The sequence below is a fragment of the Apodemus sylvaticus genome, chromosome 2 (assembly GCF_947179515.1).
Source record: "Apodemus sylvaticus chromosome 2, mApoSyl1.1, whole genome shotgun sequence".
NCBI classification, from domain to species: domain Eukaryota; kingdom Metazoa; phylum Chordata; class Mammalia; order Rodentia; family Muridae; genus Apodemus; species Apodemus sylvaticus.
Window position 1 is genome coordinate 19,155,412 of NC_067473.1, and position 24,284 is coordinate 19,179,695.

General features: G+C 42.3%; 1 protein-coding gene across 3 annotated transcripts in view; it reads right to left on the reverse strand.

Annotated features, from left to right (window-relative positions):
* Positions 1-24,284, reverse strand: part of LOC127678300 (ATP-dependent translocase ABCB1) — a 64,814-nt gene that overhangs the window by 4,657 nt on the left and 35,873 nt on the right. For all 3 annotated transcript variants that reach the window (XM_052173149.1, XM_052173150.1, XM_052173151.1), the window contains 4 exons: positions 16,658-16,758; positions 12,144-12,284; positions 10,193-10,349; positions 7,440-7,637 (listed from right to left, as the gene is read on the reverse strand). In XM_052173149.1, coding sequence (XP_052029109.1) covers positions 7,440-7,637; positions 10,193-10,349; positions 12,144-12,284; positions 16,658-16,758 — 597 coding nt within the window. The remainder of the gene's footprint in view (positions 1-7,439; positions 7,638-10,192; positions 10,350-12,143; positions 12,285-16,657; positions 16,759-24,284) is intronic.

Consider the following 24,284-nt stretch of genomic DNA (forward strand, 5'->3'; position numbering starts at 1 on the left):
CTGAAAGCAAGGGTTCATAGATCGACTTCAGGACCTTCATCATTTAGATTTAACAGAATTACCACCATTACTTCATAGTTTAAGACTGTGGGGTTGCCATGAGATAAAAATTTTTTGCTTAGTTTAGATTTTTAAGGTTTGTTCAAGAATACCATAACTATACAGTTCAAGGAAGTACTCATTTCTCATGTTTTAACCCTGCTTTTTGTTTTTGTTTGTTTACGTAGTAAAAAGCAGAAAATTGACCCTCCTTCCAAAAATATCCATGTCCTTACCCCTCAAAATTGTGAAAATATTTTGGCAAAGAAGCATTAGCATAGCACATTGTATCATGTGCATACATTAGTATGCTGTGCTAGTAACTGACTAACTCTAAAATACGATGGTTGTCCAGATTGTCTTGGTTGTCTAGATTGTCTTGGTGTAGCCAATGTATTCCTGAGGTTCTTAACTGTGGAAAAAGGGACAGGAGCAGGCTATCCTAAGGGGTGCGGCATGACAAGACTTAGCCAGCTACTGCTAGCTTTGAAGATGGAAAAAGGAGCCCCGACTTAGGCAAAGCAGAGCAGTCTTTCTCTTGTGGTCTCAAGAAGGTATGCTACACCGCTGTCCTTTGTATTTTAGCACAATGAGAGCTATTCTCAAAGGTTTAAAGCAGTGTGTGTGTGTGTGTGTGTGTGTGTGTGTGTGTGTGTGAGAGAGAGAGCGAGCGAGAGAGAGAGAGAGAGAGAGAGAGAGAGAGAGAGAGAAGAAGGACAGGTAGACAAGACTATAGAAGGAGTCATGGTATATTCAATACTGATCCAAGAGTAGGAAAGAAAAGGCCGCCTTTCCCCTACATCACTGGTTCTCAACCCATGGTCACAACCATTTTGTGGTCGAAAGACCCTTTCACAGGGGTTGCCTAAGGCCATCAGAAAACACAAATATTTATATTATGATTCATGACAGTAGCAAAGTTACAGATATGAAGTAGTAACAAAAATAACTTTATGGTTGGGGTCACCATAAGGAAAGGAACTGTATTAAAGAGTCATAGCATTAGGAAGGTTGGGGACGGCATACAATAAGGACATATGCTTCACTATGTTCATAGCAGCCTTATTTATAATAGCCAGAAGCTGGAAAGAACCCAGATGAACCTCAATGGAGGAATGGATACAGAAAATGTGGTATATTTACACAATGGAATACTACTCAGCAATTAAAACAATGAATTCATGAAATTCATAGGCAAATGGTTGGAACTGGAAAACATCATCCTAAGCAAGGTAACTCATTCACAAAAGAACATACATGGAATGCAGTCACTAATAAGTGGATATTAGCCCAGAAGCTCAGAATACCCAAAACACAACCCACATATCAATTCATTCCCAAGAAGAAGGAAGGAGAGGGCCCGGTCCTGGAAAGGCTTGATGCAGCACTGTAGGGGATTGCCAGGACAGAGGAGTGGGAGGGGGTTGATTGGGGAACTGGCAGAAAGAGGACTTATGGGACTTAGTGGGGAGGGGGAACTGGGAAAGGGAAAATAATTTGGAATGAATAAACAAAGAATATAGAAAATTAAAAAAAAAAAAGGAAGGTTGGGAACCAATGAAATGAGTTAGATGCGCTGGAGCTGGGGAGGTCCCTGTATAGATTTGCTGATAAAATCCTCTTCTGATACAGATATGCCAACTAAAGAGATCTCTTTTTCCAAAAACTAATGGCCTTCAAATAAGGGAGGTGCTGATGGCTTCTAAAGAAGACCCCACCCACCCCATTATCCCAGCTTTGGAGAGTCAAACAATGGTCAGCATGAACTGGCTCACACTGTATACCTTGTGAGTAGCTGGGCCTCTGGCATAGCCCTGGCCAGAACTCGGATAAATCTTTGCCACAGGAATGCATTTCTACTTGTGAGACTGGCAGTCACATGGAGAGAAGGCACACTGTGCATGACTTTGCTGGGACTGCGCTGTTGCCATGGAAACTACTCCGTGCATCTACTCTCCTAGCTTTCTAAACATGTCAATAAGTCAAAGTGCAAAATAAAGAATGGGGAGGGGCAGTGAAAACCATGAAAGCACATGACAGGATAGCAGTACAAGCCTACTACCTCAACGCTACGGCAGGTCAAGTCATTCTTAGCTACATGCCAAGTTCTAGACCAGTTTGAACGACATAGCAAAGCTCTGTCTCAAAACAAACACACCAGCAAGGAATCCATATTGGAGCATAGCTATGTCATCTTGTTAGCATGGAGGACAATCATGTATCTTGAAAGTGGAAATTTGAAGAACTAATCCTTAAAGAAGTTTATTTTATGTTTATATCCCTGGAAGCAAAACACATTATCTCATAGAATCACAGGTAAGTCTGAATGGTTCCTATAAGTTTTAAGAAATTTGTACATTTCACCAGATACGGTAAAACTCTTGTCCCTAATTATAACTGTAAAACACACAGGTTTGGGAACTATTTAAACCCACATTGGCCAAAGAATCCTTCCTCTAAAAAAACACACGTTTGGAAGCTCAGAATGTAAAATGGTTTCACGTGCAGCTTCTGTGGTAGAGGCACACCAGTGGTCTGATGGGAGACCCAGAAATTCTGGAGAATTCATGAAAATTGCTCACAAGATCCAAGCCCAAGGGAAGCCCTATCTAGGAAAGTACAACTTGGTAAGGAATAATGTAAGGTTAATGAAGATAATTAGCTCTTCCTACAATAGCCTGCTACATTTGCCATTCCTTAGTACAGTAACTAAGGGCTGCATATGTATTATTTGCATATGTATGTACTCTGAAATAAAAAAAATGTCAAGGACTGAAAACATTTTAGGTGAGATAAAATGTGAGGTAAGCACAATGCACATACTCTCTCCTTTATCTTCACAGCATCTCTTAGGGTCACTGTGACCTAAAGGGGACAAAAGGCCCTGGCTGTGGTACCTGGGATGGACTAGAGAGGGAGAAAGGCAAGGCCAGCAGCAGACTTAAAAAGCTAGGCTGCTAGGGCTTTCAAGTACATGTAAGTTCTGGCACTTGAACAGCATTCTGGGAGGGAGGGAGGGAGGGAGGGAGGGAGGGAGGGAGGGACGGAGGGAGAGGGCCAGGCTGCAGTCAGGAAGTTCTCCCTCTTAGTCAGTTTGCTGAGAAAGGAAGAGTCCTCAATCTAAGACTTGGGTATCTAGATTTTGTTATTATTATAATGCTTTTAAAATATTCCATTTTTTCTATTAGAATATATTAGTCTCTAAAACTACTGTCCCTCTTCCTCTTTGCTTATAGTCCATCTTCCACTTTGGTGTTATTTTTTATATTAGACTTAACTTCTACATACAAAAGAAAATCTGGTTTATGTAACTTAACCCTTGGCTCTCCACAGGCTGCTGGGTGGTTAGGGATGTTACCTAGGACTGGATGTAACTGAGCAACTAAAGGGCAGGAGGAGAGGTGTGGAGCTCAGAGCATGCGTCTCCAGGCGGGAGATCCGTAGCACCCAGCCATGGTGCCAAAAGGGCAAGTTGAAATTGAACAACTGTGTGTGCCTATGTTTTTTATCCTTGGAATCCAATATTCTCGAGGTCTGTTCCCGGAGCTTAGGCAGGGTAGCAAAAACAATGTGCTGCAGGTGGTGTCCTTTACTAGCAGGCTTGAGAGCCGCCACCTCAGGTCAAGGTCCTTCGAAGCATGACACAAAACTTATTGTCAGTCATAAGAGTTCCCTGATTCCCAGGTGGCCCTCAAGGTCAAGTCTTCTTTTCAATTCTTAAGACCAAATGATGCTCAAATGCACAATTATTTCCCACGGCAATAGGAAATAGCTTTGAGTTACCTATTAACACTAACAGAGTCACAAAGGGTCACTAACTGATACTTAGGAACAAAAATTAACACCTTTATTTATTGGGAATGCTTCTGCAAGGCTGCATGGCTGCTATGCACCATGTCCTGGCATTTTAAGGTTCTAGTGCAATTCACTGAAGAAGACAACAGGTATTCCTGTGACGAACTAGAATACATTAGCTTCAGTGCATTTGGATAGTGTCTTGAGACATCACTGTACTAGTTGATCAGTCTTCACTTTCATATTTTTTGTGTGTGTCTACCTTTACATATCAAGAACTAAAAAGGCAGGGGCTGGAGAGATGGCCCAGTAGTTAAGAGCACTCACTGCTCTTCAGAAGGTCCTGAGTTCAATTCTGAGTACCCACATGGCAGCTCACACCTGTCTGATGTGTAGATGTACATGCAAAGTATCCATATACATACAATACATAAATCAGTAAGTCTTAAAACAAACAGGCTCAAAACTCTTTCCCTGCCTCCCTCTTTTTAGAAGCACACTCGATTCCATCTGTGAACATTACTGTATAAAATTTGGGGGGCAGACACCAATTCTCATTTAGCAGGAGTGGGCTGGTGGTATGGTGGAAGATGGGGGTTCCTGCAACAGCCGGCCCAAGCTTGGTCTTGTAGATCAGGAATAGCTATAATGCTGACATAATTCCCAATAACTTCTTGGCCATAGACCGCAGCAGCAGGGCTGAGAGCTGAATCCAAGGGCCACCTTCATCGCATTTATTCATTCAGCTCAGCAAAGAGTGAGCACCTAACTCCTTTTATTAAGTCTTTCTGTTTCCTGTACTGGGCTGACATGATCCTCCTCCATGTTGTAGATTACGCTCTCCAGATATTGATGTTGCACCTGCCTTTTGTGCAGTTGCTTCAGAGCTACCTTTTGACTCAGAAATGTCCAACTTTTACTCTTTCTTCGTTTATAATTGTTTTTTTTAAATTACTGTCTAGTATGTCCAGAACCTAAGTATGCTTTCTCTGGTTCTCTGGGCTTCCTCCCTCTTTCTATATAGCTCCCCAACTATCTGTGGCTCCTTGTCTGCCATGGGTAGAGCTCGATGCTGGGTTAACTCAAGTGGCATGGCTTGTTCCTCTTTCTCCTCTCCAACTTCCTTCTCTGAGAAGCTTCAAATTTAAGCTTGCTTACCTGTGGGAGAAGGCCCTGCCCCACTAGGAAGTTTTTGTGACTATAAAAAGACGCTATGAGATTTTAAAATCTTTCTTAAAATATAACAAAAGAGTTTGGGAAACTATTACTTCTACTAGGTTTCACTTTAACCAGCCTGCTTGCTACCCTACTCTACCGAGTACAACCTACATTTCCTCTTGCAATAAGTACCAGCTATATGGCTCTGCACTATGCAAATCCTACACAGCCATTAAGAGCTAGCTCCAGTCTCTAATCAAATTTACACAGGCACATTTCCCGTCGTCCCAGTTAAAGTCACCATATGCTATTTCTTTTAATCGCACAGTTTACATGCTGTTTAATAAAAGCTTACTGAGGACATTACTGAAAGTTCTGGTGGCTGACACTACCTCCTCTAACTGCTTTGAATGTAGCGAACAATGGTAGAGTGGTACAAGAGTGGCTCTCAACCTTCCTAATGCTGAGACCCTTTAATACAGTCCCTCAAGTTATGGTGACCCCAATCATAAAATTACGTCATTACTACCTCATAACTGTAATCTTGGTACTGTTATAAATGTTATAAATCATAATATAAATATAAAATAAATATAAATATGATATGCAACCCCAAAGGTGTCTCCACCCACAGGTTGAGAACTGCTGTTTTAGAGTTCTGTGCTCAGATTTTAACCCCAAAACTTAAACCATAAAATCAGAACTCAAAAAACAGAAACACACTTCTTAACAGGAAAAAAAGTTGTGAAGCATTTATAACTTAAAGAATAAACTGCGTATACTGGTTGGTTTTGTGTTAACTTGACACAAGCTAGAGTCATCAGAGAGGAAGAAGCCTCAGCTGAGGAAACGTGTCACACGATCCAGCCATAAGGCATTTTCTCACTTAGTGATCAATGGGGTGGGCCGTCATGACCAGCAGTGAGTGGTGCTATCCCTGGGGTTCTGTAAGAAATCAGGCTGAGCAAGCCATGGCGAGCAAGGCAGTAAGTCGCACCCTTCCATGGCCTCTGCATGAGCTCTCGCTTCCAGGATCCTGTGCTGTTTAACTTCCTGTCCTGACTTCCTTCAAGTGGTGAACAGTGCTAGGCATGTGTAAGCTGAATAAACCCTTCCCTCCCCAACTCGGTCTCTTTTTTTGATCATGGTGTTTCATAGCAGCAATAAAAACCCCAACTAAGACACTGAGTAAAATGTGACTGTTTTTGAATAGTTATTGGGTAGAAAATTTAAAGGCCACGGGTATCAGATCGGGATCCCTTGGAGCGGATGGGATGAATCAGTGTTTGGTTCATTGTCTTATCTCTGCAGTGGCTCTAAGGGGCTCTATGGCTAACTTAATGCACACAGAATACAAGGTCCTGCTCCAAGCTGCTTCCTTGCACTCCTTTTGCTAGATCCCACCACATTTATTTAAACTCACAGCCAAAACATGCCTCAGTGTCCTCCTTTTTAAATTATTTATTTTATTGGAGCTGGGGAGTGCAGGCACATGCCTTTAACCCCAGCACTCGGGAGGGAAAGGTAGATGTGTATCTGTGAGTTCAAGGACAACCTGGTCTACAGAGCTAGTCTTAGACAGCCAAGGCTACACAACAACAACAACAACAACAACAACAACAACAACAAAGGATTATTTTTTACTTAATTTGTTTTTATGTATGCATGTGCCTGAGTATATATATGCACACCGTGAGCACACAGGAGGACAAACAGGTTAAAAAAGAGTCACATTCCCCTGGAAGTGGAGTGATAGGTGGTTGTGAGTCGCCATGTGGGTTCTGGGAACTGAACCTAGGTCCTCTGCAAGAGCAGTGAGCACTGCTGACTGCCGAGCCCTCTCTGCCAACCTCCAGATTCCTTCTTTCAAATGTGTCACCTCAAAGGTCCCCTATCCTGCTGCTACTCCTACCTCTTTCACTGTCAACTGCTTCATGGGTCTAAATCTGTGTTTTAATCTAAGTCTCCATGTTTCCTCCTAGGCTTCCTTCAGACATGCCAAGCTGTTTAGGGAGAGCAGGAAGTGTTGGAAACAGTCCACTGATTTGTCCCTCAGGTCACCATGTCCTCCCCGCTGCTCTCATCTCATCCAACTCTGCCCCACCCCCTCCTCCTAGACATCCTCTCCTTCTTTAAACAAAGTAGTTGGCTGGAATCTCCTCGTCACTCCTAGATCCCCTTTCTATTTCTCAAGCTACTCTGCCTTTCCCATGCAAGGGAGACGGGTGTTTAAGTAGGCTCCTGCGAAGGAAAACAGAGGCACACTGTTGATGGAGAAGGCATCTGGGGCAGACAGTGCAGCTTAGACACCAAACTGTAGCTGTAGGAAGTTTCTCAGTGGAGTTATTATTTAAAGATGGCGGCGGGGGGGGGGGGGGACATGGCTTATAATGAAGAGTTAATACTATCCAGGCACTACGATGATCTGAATATCAAAGTGTGCTCACCACTGATCCAGCCATGGGGTTGTAGAAGCGCTCAAGCAGCTGGACCACTGTGCTCTTCCCGCAGCCGCTGCTGCCCACCAGGGCCAGCGTCTGGCCCTTCGTCACCTCGAGGCTCAGCCCCTGGAGCACTGGGATGTTGGGTCGGGTGGGATAGTTGAACTGGACTCCACTGAATTTCACATTTCCTTCTAACCAATTCTAAAATGAGAAAAGCAATAGTTAATTTGATTATGGCAAGATTGGAAGCATGGAGTTTCCAGATATGAGCCTAGGTGCGAGGTGAGGCAGATCAAAAGGACCCACCTTTTCCCTGGCTTCCAGGGCAATTCTTGAGCACTGTTAAATACTGTTAAGTGCTGTAAGCTCTGTGCTGAATACTCACTAAGCCTTTACTGTACTCACCCTTTGCATAAATGACTAAAAGAGTCTAAAAGATGGGCTATTTGACAGGGCCTCCTCTTACGATCTGGCTTCCTTGAGCCGGAGGCTGTCAGCTAAGCAGCCCCATTGGCAGCTGCCTGAACTGCCCTCACACCAATTTGGCTGCACTGAACACATCATGAATGTCTGAAGAAAATGGCATTGGAATTATGCCACTTGCAGCAAAAGCACACTTCAATGGGGGAAAGCATTATTTCCATTGTGACTGTTATACTAGCTTGCTGTGGAGGAAGTCACCAGGATGTCCAGCAAGTATTTTCACCCAGGACGCAGGGGAACACTGCTGATGGGGTGCTCACTGTTCATACGCTCACAGAGGCCCAGCAGAAGGACCCTTAATTAGTGTCAATATAGGCTTGATATATTTGTCTTGATATACAGGCCTTTGCTTGCTACTTTTCTTCTCCCTCATCAATACCGTGGATAAGCTGACCACGCAAAGGAGAGACAGCAGCAGCAGCAGTAGAGCAAAGGCTGCCATGCTGGTGAAGGGGAACTGAAGAGAGTACCCGACAATGACATGCACGGGAACTGGAGGTAGAGGTGGTAATGACTGAGAAGAACTATAGCGAAGAAACTCTAGGCTCCAGTTGTAGGAAGAACTGCAAAGCTTTAATGACCAACGTTCTGACACCCTAGGCTCAAGACCCACAATTAAAGGACCTAAGGGTCCTAATACTGGAGTCCTCCCCAATAGCTGTAATGCTTGGCAAGTGCTGCCTGCTGCTACTCAACTCTGTTGGTCAGCGAGAACTATAATAGTTTTGAATTACCAGGGCAGTTGGTAATTAAAGCCTAGAGCAATAAACCCCTAGCATAGCCCCTAGTAGCCATAGTCTCTGGCTTCTGAAGTCTGGAGTAGGTTCCCCAGTTCTCAAGGCCCAGAGCCTGCTTGTTCAGTCCCATATGACTTAGGCACGCAAGGGCTTATGACTCCTAAAAATGAAAGAGTTCTAACCACCATGCTCATGGATTCTACCCATGAAGAGCAAAAAGACCTCAGCCAGGTGGTTAGCAACAAATGTAGTGAAATTCTACTATGAACTGTGACGGGAAGTTAACCTACGTTTCACAAAGCTAGAATGTACTTGACTCTAAAGGAACCAGTGCCTTGGCCAGCAATATGCCGGAGTGGACGGGAACCCTGCTACTGAGCATGACAACTTGACTTCAGTTCCCAGGAGCCACATGGTGGAAGTAGAGAACCCACTCTTAAAATTGTCCTCTGACCTCCACCTGTGTACTGCGGTGAGTGAACATTCACACACATAGAACTACATACAAATGAAATTTGAAAAAAATCTTAAGAAAAAGAGAAAATCAACGTGTTTATGTGGTGGTGTTAACACCATCTAATCCATAACAAAATGCGATAATTTGGAGCTTTTCCTCCAGAATTTGCCTATGAAGAGGATAGTATTCTTATCTCTCTGTAAGTGTCATGTAAAAGTTCTGGTTTTTTTAAAATTCGATATATTCTTTATTTACATTTCAAATGATTTTGCTTTCCTGGATCCCCCCCTCCCTGAAAGTCCCATAAGTCCTCTTTCCTCCCCCTGTTCCCTAATTAACCCCCTCCCCTCCGGCTTCCCTGTCCTGGTATTCCCCTACACTGTGGCACTGAGCCTTTCCAGGACCAGGGGCCTCTCCTTTCTTCTTAGGCATCATTTGATATCTGGATTGTTTCTTGGGTATTCCAAGCTTCTGGGCTAATATTCACTTATCAGTGAGTGCATACCATGTGTGTTCTTTTGTGATTGGGTCACCTCACTCAGGACAACATTTTCCAGTTCCACGCACTTGCCTAAGAAACAAGTGCTGGCGAGGATGTGGAGAAAGAGGAATTCTCCTCCACTGCTGGTAGGGTTGCAAGATGGTACAACCACTCTGGAAATCAGTCTGGCGGTTCCTCAGAAAACTGGGCATGACACTACCAGAGGACCCCATTATACCACTCCTGGGTATATACCCAGAGGACTCCCCAGCATGTAATAAGGACATATGCTCCACTATGTTCATAGCAGCCCTATTTATAATAGCCAGAAGCTGGAAAGAACCTAGATATCCTTCAACATAGGAATGGATACAGAAAATGTGGTATATTTACATGATGGAGTACTACTCAGCTATTAAAAACAATGAATTCATGAAGTACTGGGTTTTAATATACATTACTACTCAATGAATTAACCCAAGGCCTAGAAAATTATATCCCAATCAATATAAGAAAAAGCACAACTTTACTAACTTTCTTCAACTACTTTTAGCAGACCTTGGGTTAGCAGGTCACTTGAGTAAATAAACAAACTCACAGGCTTTAGGCCCTCTGTGCTGTAGCTGTCAATCTCGGGGGTTTTCTCAATGATCCTGATGATGTGTGATGCCGATACTTTGGCTTTCGCATAGTCAGGAGCGAATGAACTGGTATTCCCAGCTGCCATGGCTCCAAAGACAACAGCAGAAAATACCCTGAAAAACAAAAGAAAAAAACCATGCGCCCACAGTCGTGGCTGCCATGTGTGCACTGTCACAGCGCTGTGGAAGCAAGCAAGCTGTCGAGTCTATACCCAAGAGCAGTGACCTCCGATCTGAATAGAGAAAAATCGTGCAAAGGAACTATAAAGACACCACCACAGTCGATGGTCCCTCTCTGAGCCAGCCTGGACTTGACAGCTCTCACCATCCACCTCGCTCGACTGGTAATGCCTCGGGACAGCAGAAGATGAAGGATGACAGCTAGGAGCTCACCTGATTCACCCAAGCTCTAGTTCTCTACAGAAGAGAGGGTGGTGCTTCCTGCAGTCCTTGGCAATGCTCGGTTCTCTGCTCTTCTGTCATTAGGAACCCTTTAGGAAGAAGCCACGCGGCTTCCCTAAGGACTCCTCTTTACCAGGAGTGGATTAGGATCACTGGACCAATGGCTGAGGGTTTCAGGCAACAAAAATGGAAGGACACCCTCACCTGCTCCTTGCCAAGCAAGGCAGACAACACTGCAGTCCAGCCTCCCAGAGCCCAGAGGCCATGCCTGAGGTCTCCAATTTTGTCCCAGTGTCTGGCAGATGTGACAGACTGCTCACATTCTTTGTCAAAACACTGTAAGTGTTCTGTTTCCCTTTATGTATTCAAGAGTTTGATTTTAAATGAGATACTGTGCCTGAAATGCATAGTAGTGCAGCAGGATACAAAATAGCCGGTTCTTTCATCCCTCTCTGACCTTTGCAAACACCTCTGTTCAAAAGATGAAGTGTGTTCCCATCCCTTTGAATCTAGGTTTGCTTTGTGACGTATTTCTATTAGAAGACAGGGCAGAGCCACTGTCCTTAACAAGCATGCTAAGCAAAAGAGACCACAGTCAGGAGGTCTCTTTTACTTAGCATGCTTGTTAACTTTCATTTGTACGTTTTCCCTCCCCTCCCCCTCCTTCTCTCCCTCCCACTACTACAAGTTGCTCCAAGATAAAGCATGCACAGAGGACACCTCTTACTCACTAGCCACCTACTCTGTCCTGCAACACTAACTCGGGTCCATACAACTGACTTAGGCACAAAATAAATGTTTTGAATTCCATGTCACTGAGGCTTAGTGGCTGGTTGTGGGAACGTATTCTCACAAAACCTATGAGATGTGTGACAAACATCTCCCCACTTAAATCATGTCACTCGGCTGCTAAGGTACATTTGCATTTGTGATATGGCTTTCATAAAGCAGACTGGAAAGGACCTTAGATCAAGTATGGTTGCCAATGTTTATGCCCGGACACATCCCCTAAACTGGCCTGCACCCTTGTTTTAAAGGGTGTCATTAAGTCTGTTGCTAAACTATTTTTAAAACAGGGAAAATCTTTATCTTCCTTACTGTCATGCCCCAGAACATCATTCAAAGGCCCTTGCTTTTCTCCATATTCATTTCATTGTGTCATAGTAAACTGGGATAATGCCGGAGAGTATTCCAGAACACTAGGAACCTACCACTTCCTTTTCTTGACACTATATATACATGCTAAAGGAATATACTACAATTTTTAAAACTATAATTTAAAAAAAAAACACACAGATGGTTAACTTTTCTCATGTATCATTTAAATGTGTGGGGTTTTTTTTTTTAAAGTGGCCACTTTTCAAAAGTTTCTTTTGGATTCTAATTAGATTTTTTATATCTAAGATTTTAAATCTATGAATGGTGCATCAGCAAATTTCATTGCTTCAAAGGCTTGGAATAAATCAATATATCAAATATTTATCTGTTTAGGAAATCAATACTTACAACATAACATTTTCAAAAGTCATGAGTTCTCGTGCCACCAAGTAGGCGCCAAACCGGAAACAAGCAGCATAGGAAAAATACATCATGGCCTGGGTGAAGGCGAACGTGATCCCGAAGACGTGTGCCTTCTTCAAAGCATTTCTGGAAGGCAGACAATCCAAAGTCACCCCATGCTCAGTCATTCAGGCAGCTTGCTGTGGGTTGGCAGTGAGGCACGCAGGCATGGCACACACTACTCACTCCATTTCTAAAGAATTCAGCCGGATCCCCGTTTGTTTAGCTGTGTGAATTTGGGAAACTGCCTTTACTCTGAGACTCAGTGCTGTCTTCATCTTTAATGTGGGATTATTACATCTCAGTGGGCTGATGGAAGACAACAGGCCTGGAACCCTGAGAAGAGCCTGTTTTATGTGAACAATGAATGGTCCTTCCCTTCCTCACACTGTGGGATACACAACGCTGCTCTACAGGACACCTCCCAACATATCTACCCAACACACTCAAGCTGTGGGTGACAGGGAGCAGGCATGTCCTTGCATGTGGGGACCTAGGTCAGCTGCATATTCTGAGTGCAGTGGAGGGACATCCTGAGGAGAGTGCAGTGGAGGGAATTCCTGAGGAGAGTGCTGTGGAGGGACATCCTGAGGAGAGTGCTGTGGAGGGACATCCTGAGGAGAGTGCAGTGGAGGGACATCCTGAGGAGAGTGCTGTGGAGGGACATCCTGAGGAGAGTGCAGTGGAGGGACATCCTGAGGAGAGTGCTGTGGAGGGTCATCCTGAGGAGAGTGCAGTGGAGGGACATCCTGAGGAGAGTGCAGTGGAGGGACATCCTGAGGAGAGTACTGTGGAGGGATATCCTGAGGAGAGTGCTGTGGAGGGACATCCTGAGGAGAGTGCTGTGGAGGGACATCCTGAGGAGAGTGCTGTGGAGGGACATCCTGAGGAGAGTGCTGTGGAGGGACATCCTGAGGAGAGTGCAGTGGAGGGACATCCTGAGGAGAGTGCTGTGGAGGGACATCCTGAGGAGAGTGCTGTGGAGGGACATCCTGAGGAGAGTGCAGTGGAGGGAATTCCTGAGGAGAGTGCTGTGGAGGGACATCCTGAGGAGAGTGCTGTGGAGGGACATCCTGAGGAGAGTGCAGTGGAGGGACATCCTGAGGAGAGTGCAGTGGAGGGACATCCTGAGGAGAGTGCTGTGGAGGGACATCCTGAGGAGAGTGCAGTGGAGGGACATCCTGAGGAGAGTGCTGTGGAGGGAATTCCTGAGGAGAGTGCTGTGGAGGGACATCCTGAGGAGAGTGCTGTGGGAAGGAAGAAGCACTTGCCTGTCTGGAGCTAGGGAAGGCTTTACAAAACACTAACATTCCAGGAATTTCTGAACAATATCTTGGGTGTGGAGGTGTGGGCAGGGACAGGGTGGAGATGAGCAGACCTTTGATCCTTCTACTCCCAGTTTGTTTAAATCCACTGTCTTTGCCACTAGGAAGCTTTTCCCAGGAAAAGAGGGCTTGCTATAGTTGTGACAAAGGTGCTTAGAAACACTTCAGTGAGGTCCAGTTCTTCCCATGTGTTAGAACTTAGTTTTTGCCTTTTGAAAATTATGACTATGCTCTATGTCTTCATGTTTTAAAAGGTACTTTGTTTCTATATTACAAATAATACAATGGAGAGATTTTAAACTTCTTTTTTAGAAAGACTTTGGAAGTTTTATAATATTAAAAATGTTAAAAATCACTGGCTTAAAATATATTTATCCTCTTTTTTGCTAACATTAAGCTATAGATATTTTTATGTTTATGGATTAAAAGTTTTGTTTTGATGTTGAAAAGGCTCCAATTTAAAATTGTTATTTTAAATTTGAACTGAAAAGGGATAAGACATAAAGTCCTAGTCTTATAAAAATTACTAAATTATTGCAAACCATTAAGGATAATTAAGAAATGCAAGTTGGTAGTCAACCATCCTATAAATGATCATATCCTTTAAAGTGTTCAGAAATACATTTGAAACAATGCAGAGAATGATGCAATTGATAACAGGAAGAAGCCTTTTTGCCTCCTATATATGTCTTCAAGGTTAAACCTAGGACGGATAACTAGAAACACACAAAGTCTGTCTATTTAGATAGACAGATGGTTCTCAGGCACTTTATAGAGACTGCAGAATATGGCATTTAAAAATGTTTACTAAAAAGCTTTTCATGTAGACATGTCAGCTCCTGACAGTGCCTCTAATCTCCTCCTCCTCCAAAAATGGCCACAGAAGACCCTCCACTTAAGCTTGCTTCAAATGTGTCAAAGCTGGCCACTGGGCAGTAGACTGTTGATTGCCTCAGCTGATGACAGAACACTGCCCAAACTATAGACAGGCAAGACATTGGGAAACTGGCTGCTTCATTTTGCCTAGATCAAGAAAGAACATCCTTCCCAAGTTCCTGCTTCACAGAAATGTCTGTCAAGGCCTGATAGCTAAAGAAAGATGCCCTACCAGCTACAGAGGAGCCTGAGAACCAGGCAGCTGGTAGACCTCTGATTTCCAATAGCCTTGGAAGCTGCTTGGTCTGTACTTGCTTATTCAGGTCTCTGATGGGTTTGAAGACTAGACTAGTGAAAGAAGTAACCTTTTACTATGCCTTTATCTAAAGGAACTCAGTTTACAGTGTTGGCTCCCTGTGTCTCATAGTGAATAACTGGATAGGATAAGGTGTGATGTTTATGTATGGTCTGGGGTTATGAAAGCTTAAGTGAGGATCTAGCAAAATGTCTGAGGGTAAATACAAGTTATGAGCATTTGAGGACATAAAACCTTAAATGGTGATAACAGAGTGCTTCATGGTCCATTTGAGGAATGGAAAACACTTCAGATTTATTCCCCTCATCACGCTGCTATTGTCTTAAGACTTCCAGAGTGTTAACACTTTTAACCAAAATCATTCTACTGTTCCTCTTACTAGGACTCAAAGGAATAAGTCTGCTGCTCTTTCTACAATATGGATTTCAGTATAGATTATAAACAATGGTAATACTAACATGCCTAAAATTCATCTCTTCTTGTAAACTTAAAAAAGATTATGATAATCTTCAGGGAAGCCACTTGAATCCACCTCTCACAAGTCAAGTGAACTCCAGATGCCTACTGTCAATCAATAGCTGGTTTCCCCACTTGCCTATTCCTAAGGATAGAATCTCTTTCCCCTTTTCCTGGTTTCAGACTTCCCCTAGTCCCAAAGGCCAAAATCACTGGTCTCAAAGTTTCAAATGTACACCCAAAAAAAAGATGTTTCTAAATTCCTTAACATTATTATCTGATATATATATATATATATATATATATATATATATATATATATATATACACATCACATATGTAGTACATACACACATTATATATATATATATATATATATATATATATATATATATTTATCAAAACCTGCCAAGTCTAGGTGTTTTCTCAAAATCCGCATCCAGACACAGCACAGTTCTGAAATGGTTACCTGCAGGTGCTCCTGTCTAGCCTCACAGACTCCTTCAACTGGGCCTTCATGTCTTAGCCCAATATGGTCCTGTAAAACTTGGACAGTTGCTTGTTCTTCCCAGACCTAGCCAACATTCCAGCTTTTGAACTCCTAATAACGATGCCCCAATATCAGCAGGAAGTATTTATAAATGATTACATAACCCCTTATTCATTTATTATCAATAAAAGGCTCTGATGTTGGGATTCAGATCCAGGACAAGTGACTGAGGTGCCTATTTAACATACCAAAGCAGACCTGGCCTCCAGGTTCTCCCTGCACCCCTTAATCTCTACCTGTTATAGGACATGACTTGCATACTCCTACACTTTAAACTGAACGATCCAGCAAGGACTTGGGCTTCTCTTCCCAGCTCTGCACTATATAATCTAGACATTTGTTTCTGTCTCTTCCACCCCTCCCCCCTCTCTGTCTCTGTGTTCCTCTCTGCTCTTCTTTCTCTCCTCTTTCTTCCTCCAACCCTCCTTCTCTCCCTCTCCCTCTCCCTCTTCCCCCTTCCCTCCCTCTCTCTTTCTCTCTCTCTTTCCTCCCCTCTGTCTCCCTCTGTATTTCAACTTCCTTGGCCTCATCCATTGGGACTGATGAACTCACCCAAGAGCTGTTCCCAATAAACCTACTTTTATACTTTAATTTGTCTTGAATTGGTGATAACCTATCACCTTGTCCTAGAGGAGAAACTGGGACTCAAGGCTGGCCTTGCTCATGTCCTGGTCACCCTTTAGAACCCTCATGAATACTTCTGGGGTGAAGGGAGAAGAGAAGGTCTTCCGAGGAAACAAAGGAACAGAAAATTTCCTCAGGAGATTCTTCTGTATCACAGAACATCTCCAATTTCATGTTCCATAGAGAACCTTCACCCCAAATTCAGCAAATACAGCATGTGCCTACTCTGCCTTTTGGAAAAAGCAATCCTGAAAACTGAAGTCCTGCTTGGAAATCTCCTCAGAGCCCTGGCCCACTCTCCAGGGAGTCTTACCTGTATGGTACCTGCAAGCTCTGGGCATACATAGCTTCAAACTTCTGCTCCTGAGTCAAAGAGACGACAGTGCGGAAGTTTTCAATTGCTTCTGTAGCAATCTGTAACACAACAGACACAAGATCCAACAGGCAGTTAATTTGAAGCATATGAACCATATTAATAAAAGCAATTTATTATAATGTATGTAGTAGCATTTAGTATTATCTATGAGCATCTTCTTCACTAAAAAAAGAATATTAAGTAATTTTTCAAACTGGACTTCAGATCTGTAAGAAAGATCAACTAATTCCCCACCCCCCATCCCACTCTCCCCTATAGAGACTAAAGCTGACAGATTGTCTAAAGCCACTGTCTTAACTTGGCTTTTAAAAAGGTAACTTGAGAATTCAGTGTCCTTTATGCTGCTCTTTCTTCTACAGTAGACATGTTCTATCTAACCTTACAGTTGTTTTAGTTTGCTTATTCATTTATTTGAAACAGGGTCTTACAAAATACGCAAGTCCTAAAACTTGGGAATTTCTCACTTCTGTCACAGTGCTACGGATACTGCCATGCACCATGATATCTGGCTTTACATATTTTTTTAAATGTGAATATTTTTCTCTTCAAAAGTCCCATTTGTTTAAAACATAATATCTTGGATATGTTACATATTATCATTTTAGACATTAACTTAAACATTGATTCCCCCCCCCACCCCATAAGGATACACATCTTTAATAATAGATTCTAAATTCATACTGCTTTTGATAAAATAAAGAGCATTTTTATTAAAGGTTATTAAATATATGTGGAGTGGTATAATAAACAACCTCAACATTGCTTTCAATTCTTATTAAAATAAGCATTTCCATACATATCTTTGAATATGAACATTTATCAATATTAAGTAACTTTCTTGGGAAATTTTCTTGAAAGTAAAAATACTAGGCCAAAGAGAGCAAAGCTACTTGCCATTAATAAATATTAATTGTAAAAATTAAAGGATTCACTGGCATTTCTGTATATTCACAGGTCATGCATCTCCTCTCCCCCCTTTCCTCAACCTCTCTCAGTCCCACAGTTCACCTCTTGTATTTTCACATATTCTGCACAGGAAACAAAATATACACTTGTTTGCTGTCTTTTAACACAACATACTTTCTTGCAAGTAACAGAATTTTCTTTGTGGCTGAATGGTATTCTATGATACTCATTTACCATATATTAACCATTCATCTCTTCTGTATCATGGCTGCAGAAGACAAATTTGCAAATTGCTTTGAGTAATATTGACTCTGAGTATCATTTCCCCTGATGCGTGAACACAGGTGGCTGTCTTTCCTGCTACTGACTTTGACTTTTTTTGTAAGTTTTCAGTATAATGTTAAAATCCTTAGGAATCAGGGTTATTGGGGACTTTGTTGTATGTTGCAGCTATTAGGAATGGGATTCCTAATTTGTCTTAGTGAGGTTTTGGTTGTTGTGAAGAACAGCTACTTATATTTGCAACATATCTTGTGTCCATAAATGCTTCTCTAGTGAGTTGGTGAGTTCTGGTCCTTCAGCAAACTCTTTTTCTTTTTAATATGTGTGAAGAGCAGGATTTCACTTCTTTCCTATTTTTTCTATTTCATTTATTTCCTATAATTTTTCTCAGGTGTGATCTCTATAGGTAAAATTGAACAGTAATGATGTTAGCTATCCTTATTTTATTCCTGATTTTAAAGAATCAGGCATTCTTGTTTTTTTCCATTATTTTATTATTACCTATTATATATTTATATTCTATTATATATTTTCATTAGCTATTATATATTTGTATTAGCTATTCTATATTTGCCTGGTACAATCATTTGTATGTTGCGGTATGGTTCTTCTATACTAACTAAAGCCTTTCATCAAGAAGGTGTGTGGAATTCTGGTGAATGCTGTGTCTGCTGTCCTTGGACAGCTCTGTGATTATTCATGTACTTCATTTTTCAGTTGTGCATTATTGAGCTACTCTTACGTCTTAGGGATCTTTCCAGCTCTATCACAGAGCACTTTTCCTGTTTTGATTTCTTGAGACAGCATCTCACTGTGTGGCCTAGAGTATCTAATTTATTAGCCCAGATCGACATCTTTCTGTATCTTGAATGACTGGATGGCAAGCAATTACCATGTCTGTCAGCACAAACCTTTCTCAGCCTGCCTTCATATTTACTTTGCAGGCATATGTCTTATGAGGGCTTTTTTTTTGCACCTGTTGACGAGATATACTGCTGTATAGTTTTTGGGAGGTAAGGGAGGTTGTTGTTTTGTGGGGTTGTTTTTGGTTTTGGGTTTGTTTTTGTTTTTTGTCCTTATCAGGTTTTAGTAGCTGGGTGATGTTAGCATCTTAGCTCATAGAATGAGTGAGGAGGGGTTTCTTCCCTTTCTCATATGTCAGAGAGCAGACTTTTTTTTAATTGGGAAACTTATTATCAAGCAATCTCGTGTTTTTATTATAGTTTCTTAAATTTTTTAGACTCAATTTTGGTTGGCCATATTTGCTGTGAAATTATTCTACTTCTTCTAAATTTGCTACAGTATAAGCATTTTTTTTCTCACGAAAAATCTGTTCTAACAGAGTTGGAGAAATGGCTCAGCAGTCAAGTGCACACATTGCTGTTCCAGAGGACCCAGATTCAATTCCCAATAATCACACCAGGTGTCTCACAACCACCTGTAACTCCAGCTCCACTGGTAATTGACACCCTTGCACCTGTACTCATAGGCATACAACCCACACAACACACACACACACACACAGAGTTATAAAAATGTTAAAGCTTAAATAAAAACTTAGAAATCCCCCTCCAATTTCCAGTAGTATTGAGCATACTCTTTCTTTTTAAAGTTCTATTTATTTGGATCTTTCTCTTGACTAATTGAGTGCTTGACAATTTGATCTTTTTTAAAACACTATCTCTTTGCTTAATTAGTTCTTTAATGATTTATTTTTATGTATGTGTCTATGCATGTTATGTGTGTGCTGGGGTGTTGGATCCCCTGGAGCTGGAGTTACACAGTTGTGAGCTGCCTGATGTCAGGGTTGGGAACCAAACAGAGCCATCTTTCCTCATTGCCCCTTTATGGTTCTCTCTTATGGTCTCTTCTACTGGCTCCTGTCCTGATCACCATTCCTTGTTTTTGGTTTGGTTTGCTCTCATTTCTACAAGAACTTGAATGCCTCTCTAGGCTGAGATCTCTTTATAGTGTAGGAACTCACTGCAATAAACATTCTTTGTAGCATTGCTTTTGGAGTTTCTCCTGCTGTGATTAGAGAATACTAACTAGTTATTTCTTTTAAATCTAGATAATGTATCTGAGAGAAGGGGACAGGCAAACTACCAGTGCATTGGAGGTCCAAATCTCCTTTTGGGTCCATATTCTGATACTTGGTGCATATAAACTTATCCTTTGATAAATTATTTTCTTAATAAATAGCAATCTTCTTTAAGTATTATGATTGTCCTTAAACTCTATTTTGTTGGCTGTGAGTGTGGCTAAACCTTCTTGGCTTCAGACTCCATTTGCTTTTTATCCTTTCCCTTGCAGATTGTGGAGTTTATTAGTGAAGGTTTTTGTGTTTGTTTGTTTGTTTGATTGTTTTACATACTGTTGCACCTTGCTTCTAAATCCATTCATCCAGTCTGTCTTTTAATTGTAGAATTAAGACCATTTACATTTAGAGTTATTATTAAGAGGCATACACTAGAGTTTATAATCTTGTTATGTTTTGTTTCCTCTTATTCGGCTTAAATGTTTGATAGCTTACTGCATTGCTGTTTGATTCCTTGCTATTTTCCATTAACACATTTTAGTGGTATTTGAAAATACACTATTTTCGAGGAACATGGTAGACATACTCTCCCCTATGTTTTGCCTGCAGGTATGTCTGTGCACCACTTGCACACAGTGCCCATGGAAACCAGAAGAGGGCATCAGATCCAGCCCAGTCCTCTGGAAGGAGCTCACTTACAGAGACACTCAGCCGGCAGCTCCAGCCTGGCTGCTTCATCCACTGCTCAATATTCTAAGTCCCGATTTAAATGTTACCTCCGTTTGCTCTCTCAGTCTATCGATCACTGCGGCTGTATGTTCTCGGGACCTTACTTGATGACACTCTGGTAACCATCTGTTGCTTCCATTTGTCTACCCTTTGCAATTGTTCTTTTACTTTGGTTTGTTAACTGTACACTTTATAAATTCATTTAAATCTGAAGGCGTGGCTATAGCAGACCATTCTCTGGATATGCTCACTACATTCTCTCTCTCTCTCTCTCTCTCTCTCTCTCTCTCTCTCTCTCACACACACACACACACACACACACACACACACACACACACACACTTTACTTGTAATCTCAGCACTAGAAAAGGAGACAGGAGGATCCTTGCTGCCCAGCCAGCCTAGCCTAATCAGCCTAATCAATGGGCTTGAGGTCCCAGTGAAGGACTCCAACTCAAAGATGAGGCAGATGGCTTTTGAGCAATGACCCCTGATGCTGACCTCTGACCTCCCATACATATTGCACAGGCACCCATACTTACATACGACTGCATACTCACACAACAAATATATACATTTTTTTCCTGACAGTAAAGAAAAGATGTTAGAGAAAATATTTATTCAGACCACCTTAGTTAGGTGCATCATAAATATTTGTAATTATAAATGTTCAAATGTTAGAGGAGCTGTCCTGACTTAGAAGGACCCACTGAACAAACCACAGCAATGCGTGTTGAAAAACGAGCTCCTTGGACAAAATCAACCAACATCAAAGGCTTCCTGCGCATTGCTTCCTAAGGCAAGGATGCTGTGGCTGCGGTGAGTTTGTATATGCCACGTTTCCTCAGTGTGCGTGCATGTTGCTGATTAAAGTGAGGGTTTGCAGCAGACTTGACAGAACGATCTCTTCACTTCAAGGCACAATGAAACAATTAGGAAAAGCCTTAACTAGAAACATGGGCTCCTTCTCTACAGGTTTTAGAGACTAAGTAATCCCCTTTCCCCCAAAAGAACTTTTAGCTGAAAGAGTAAAAATAGTAGTTTCTTTCAGAAAGGATCATTTACGAAATCATTTTGCAGAAAAAAATGTGTGATTTTGAAACAAACAAAGAAGAAACCTCTTCACCATTCTCCTTCAAAAGAATTCAAGTTTGATTATGGCTTTCAAGATTGATAAAAAAAACTACATCTTTTTTTTTCCAATAAATACTCATTAGTTCATAGTAACATGACTGAACACAGGCACAGACCTTCAACAGACTATGAGCATATTCCGACGCCATAGACAGAAAATGATGAGCAGGTCCTTACTTCACAGACACTGTGAGTGAGGCTCTGGCCTCAAACACAGGGAACATGAACAGTCTGTGACATCATACTGTCACTGTGTTGTTGGGATATGAGCAGCTCTTAACATCACATACTTGAGTATACATGTTCTCCTAAATCACAGAGATCTGCTTAGAAACCCCAAGCTTACTGCATTCCTTTAGAGGGAAATCACCAGAGACAGCCTCGTGCTCCACGGGACTTAGGTTTTGGCAAGGAAGACACGCCATTCATTAATAAAGAAGGAAAACAGAAACATCAGAGGCTGAGGGGAAGAGGCACACACTCAGGTAGCGCAAAGGGTCTTTGAGAATGCAGTTCAGAAACCTGGGTGGTGTAGCCATCTGTGAGATCCAAGGGAATCAGAAAGGGGCACAAAGGCCCTGCTGGCCACAGCAGTGTGTAGAATGAAAAGGAAAGGAGCAGAGTCGTGAAGTACCAGAGCACAAAGCTGGGACCGCATGCCACGTGGTAGAAGCCACTGAAAGAGTTGAAGTATTTGAGGCTAGCATAATCTGGTTTGTATCTAATAGATGTGAAAATTCATTTTGCAGGATGAATATAGAATACAGGAAGATAAGACTAGAGGGAACACATCAGTGGGCTGTCCATTACCTTGTGACTTTGGATAAGATCCAGGTTCTCTTTATACTTTGGGCTTTATCATCTCTCCAGTAGGGATAGTTCTGCATGGCTACTGACAGCATTAAGTAAAGGAATATACATACAGGTCATGAGATGATGGGGGCTGTTTAATAGTAAATGGTTGCAACCTGAGAATTATGTGAATGTGGTTGTTTTTTAATATTAAATAGGGAAAGGATTAGTATAGCGGCCACCATCATCTCTATGCACCGTAGTCAGCTGATAGTGAATCAGAGCCTGACCATGAGTCAGGAAACCTGTGATAGGTCCACACATCCATTCCCACCTGTATCCCTCTCCTCACTTATGCTGAAATAAGTCCAAGAGCCTGTAACTGATGAATGGTTCTTAGGGCTGCGCATCTTTCTACCAACACTCTAAGATACTTTAAGAACATCCGGGCTACACTTTCATAATGCTTTGCTCCGAGTGAAAAGTCTTCACCACAGAATGAAGAAACCCGATAAACACATTGTTAACCGAAGCCATTGACTCAGGAAGTATTCCCCAACAACTGGGCTAATGTGGCTTGAGCTGGAAAAGACTGAGGGTACCCACACTGTGGAGTCTGACCCCATAAACAATAGTTTGGAGGCAAGAAAGCGGGTCTTATGTATTTCTCTCAAAGGAACTCCAGGAGAGCAGGATGAGGAATCTTGGTGATGACTCATCTACAGGAACTTCCTCACCTTTTATGTCAGTGAGGCTAGAGACAAAGTGCCAAACACACACCTACTGTGAACCCAAACCTCTCCCACACCCTGGTGACCTGGCACTAAGTCTTGGGAATGTGGGATGTCCATCTGCAGATAGAGCCCTAGTAGACACTGGGCTCAGTTGATCAGTTCTGCTCCAAACTCTCATTTCTGCAGAGAGCATGTGATATCTGATCACCTCTATCCTAACAGAGTGTAGATTCCTAGCTGACTGAAGTACCGCTGCTGCCTGAGTTTGAATGCTAGCTCCAGGAGTGATGGGCTCTAAGACACGGAAGGCATAGCTTACATATCTGTAAGCCTCACCTGGAAAGACAATGAGGTTCTCACAGAACATATCTGGTAGGGTCTTGCTGCAAGAAATAAACCACTCGCTAGGGAAGTGGCGTCAGTAAGACCCACAAAAGCATTTGTTAATCTGTGAAGCAAAATTTAGCTTCGTGTGCACAAGAGTGAGGATGGAGGGAAGGGGAGCACACCTGTGAGGGAGGAGGAGGTATGATCAAGGGAAGGTGGCAATCTAAGACAGGAAGAATAAACACTAGTTGGATGTTCCCATAATCATGCATAACAAAGCGGGTCTATGTTTCTGAGAAAGGAATGGTTTAGAGAAAGAACAACAGAGAAGGTGGGGGAGAGAAGAAAAGAGGGAAAGAAGAGGAAGGAAGGAAGGAAGGAAGGAAGGAAGGAAGGAAGGAAGGAAGGAAGGAAGGAAGGAAGGAAGGAAGGAAGGAAGGAAGGAGCAGGCTGGATGGGAACCCAGAAGAAAGTGGACACAATGGCTGAAACCAGAAAAGCCGTTAAAAGCAGCTGTCAGTCTCTGAGACACATTCCCTCAGCCATAACTCTGCAGGAAACTAAGATTTTCTTAAAGAATGATTCGAAGGACATCACCAGGGCACAGCCAGTGGCAGGGGAT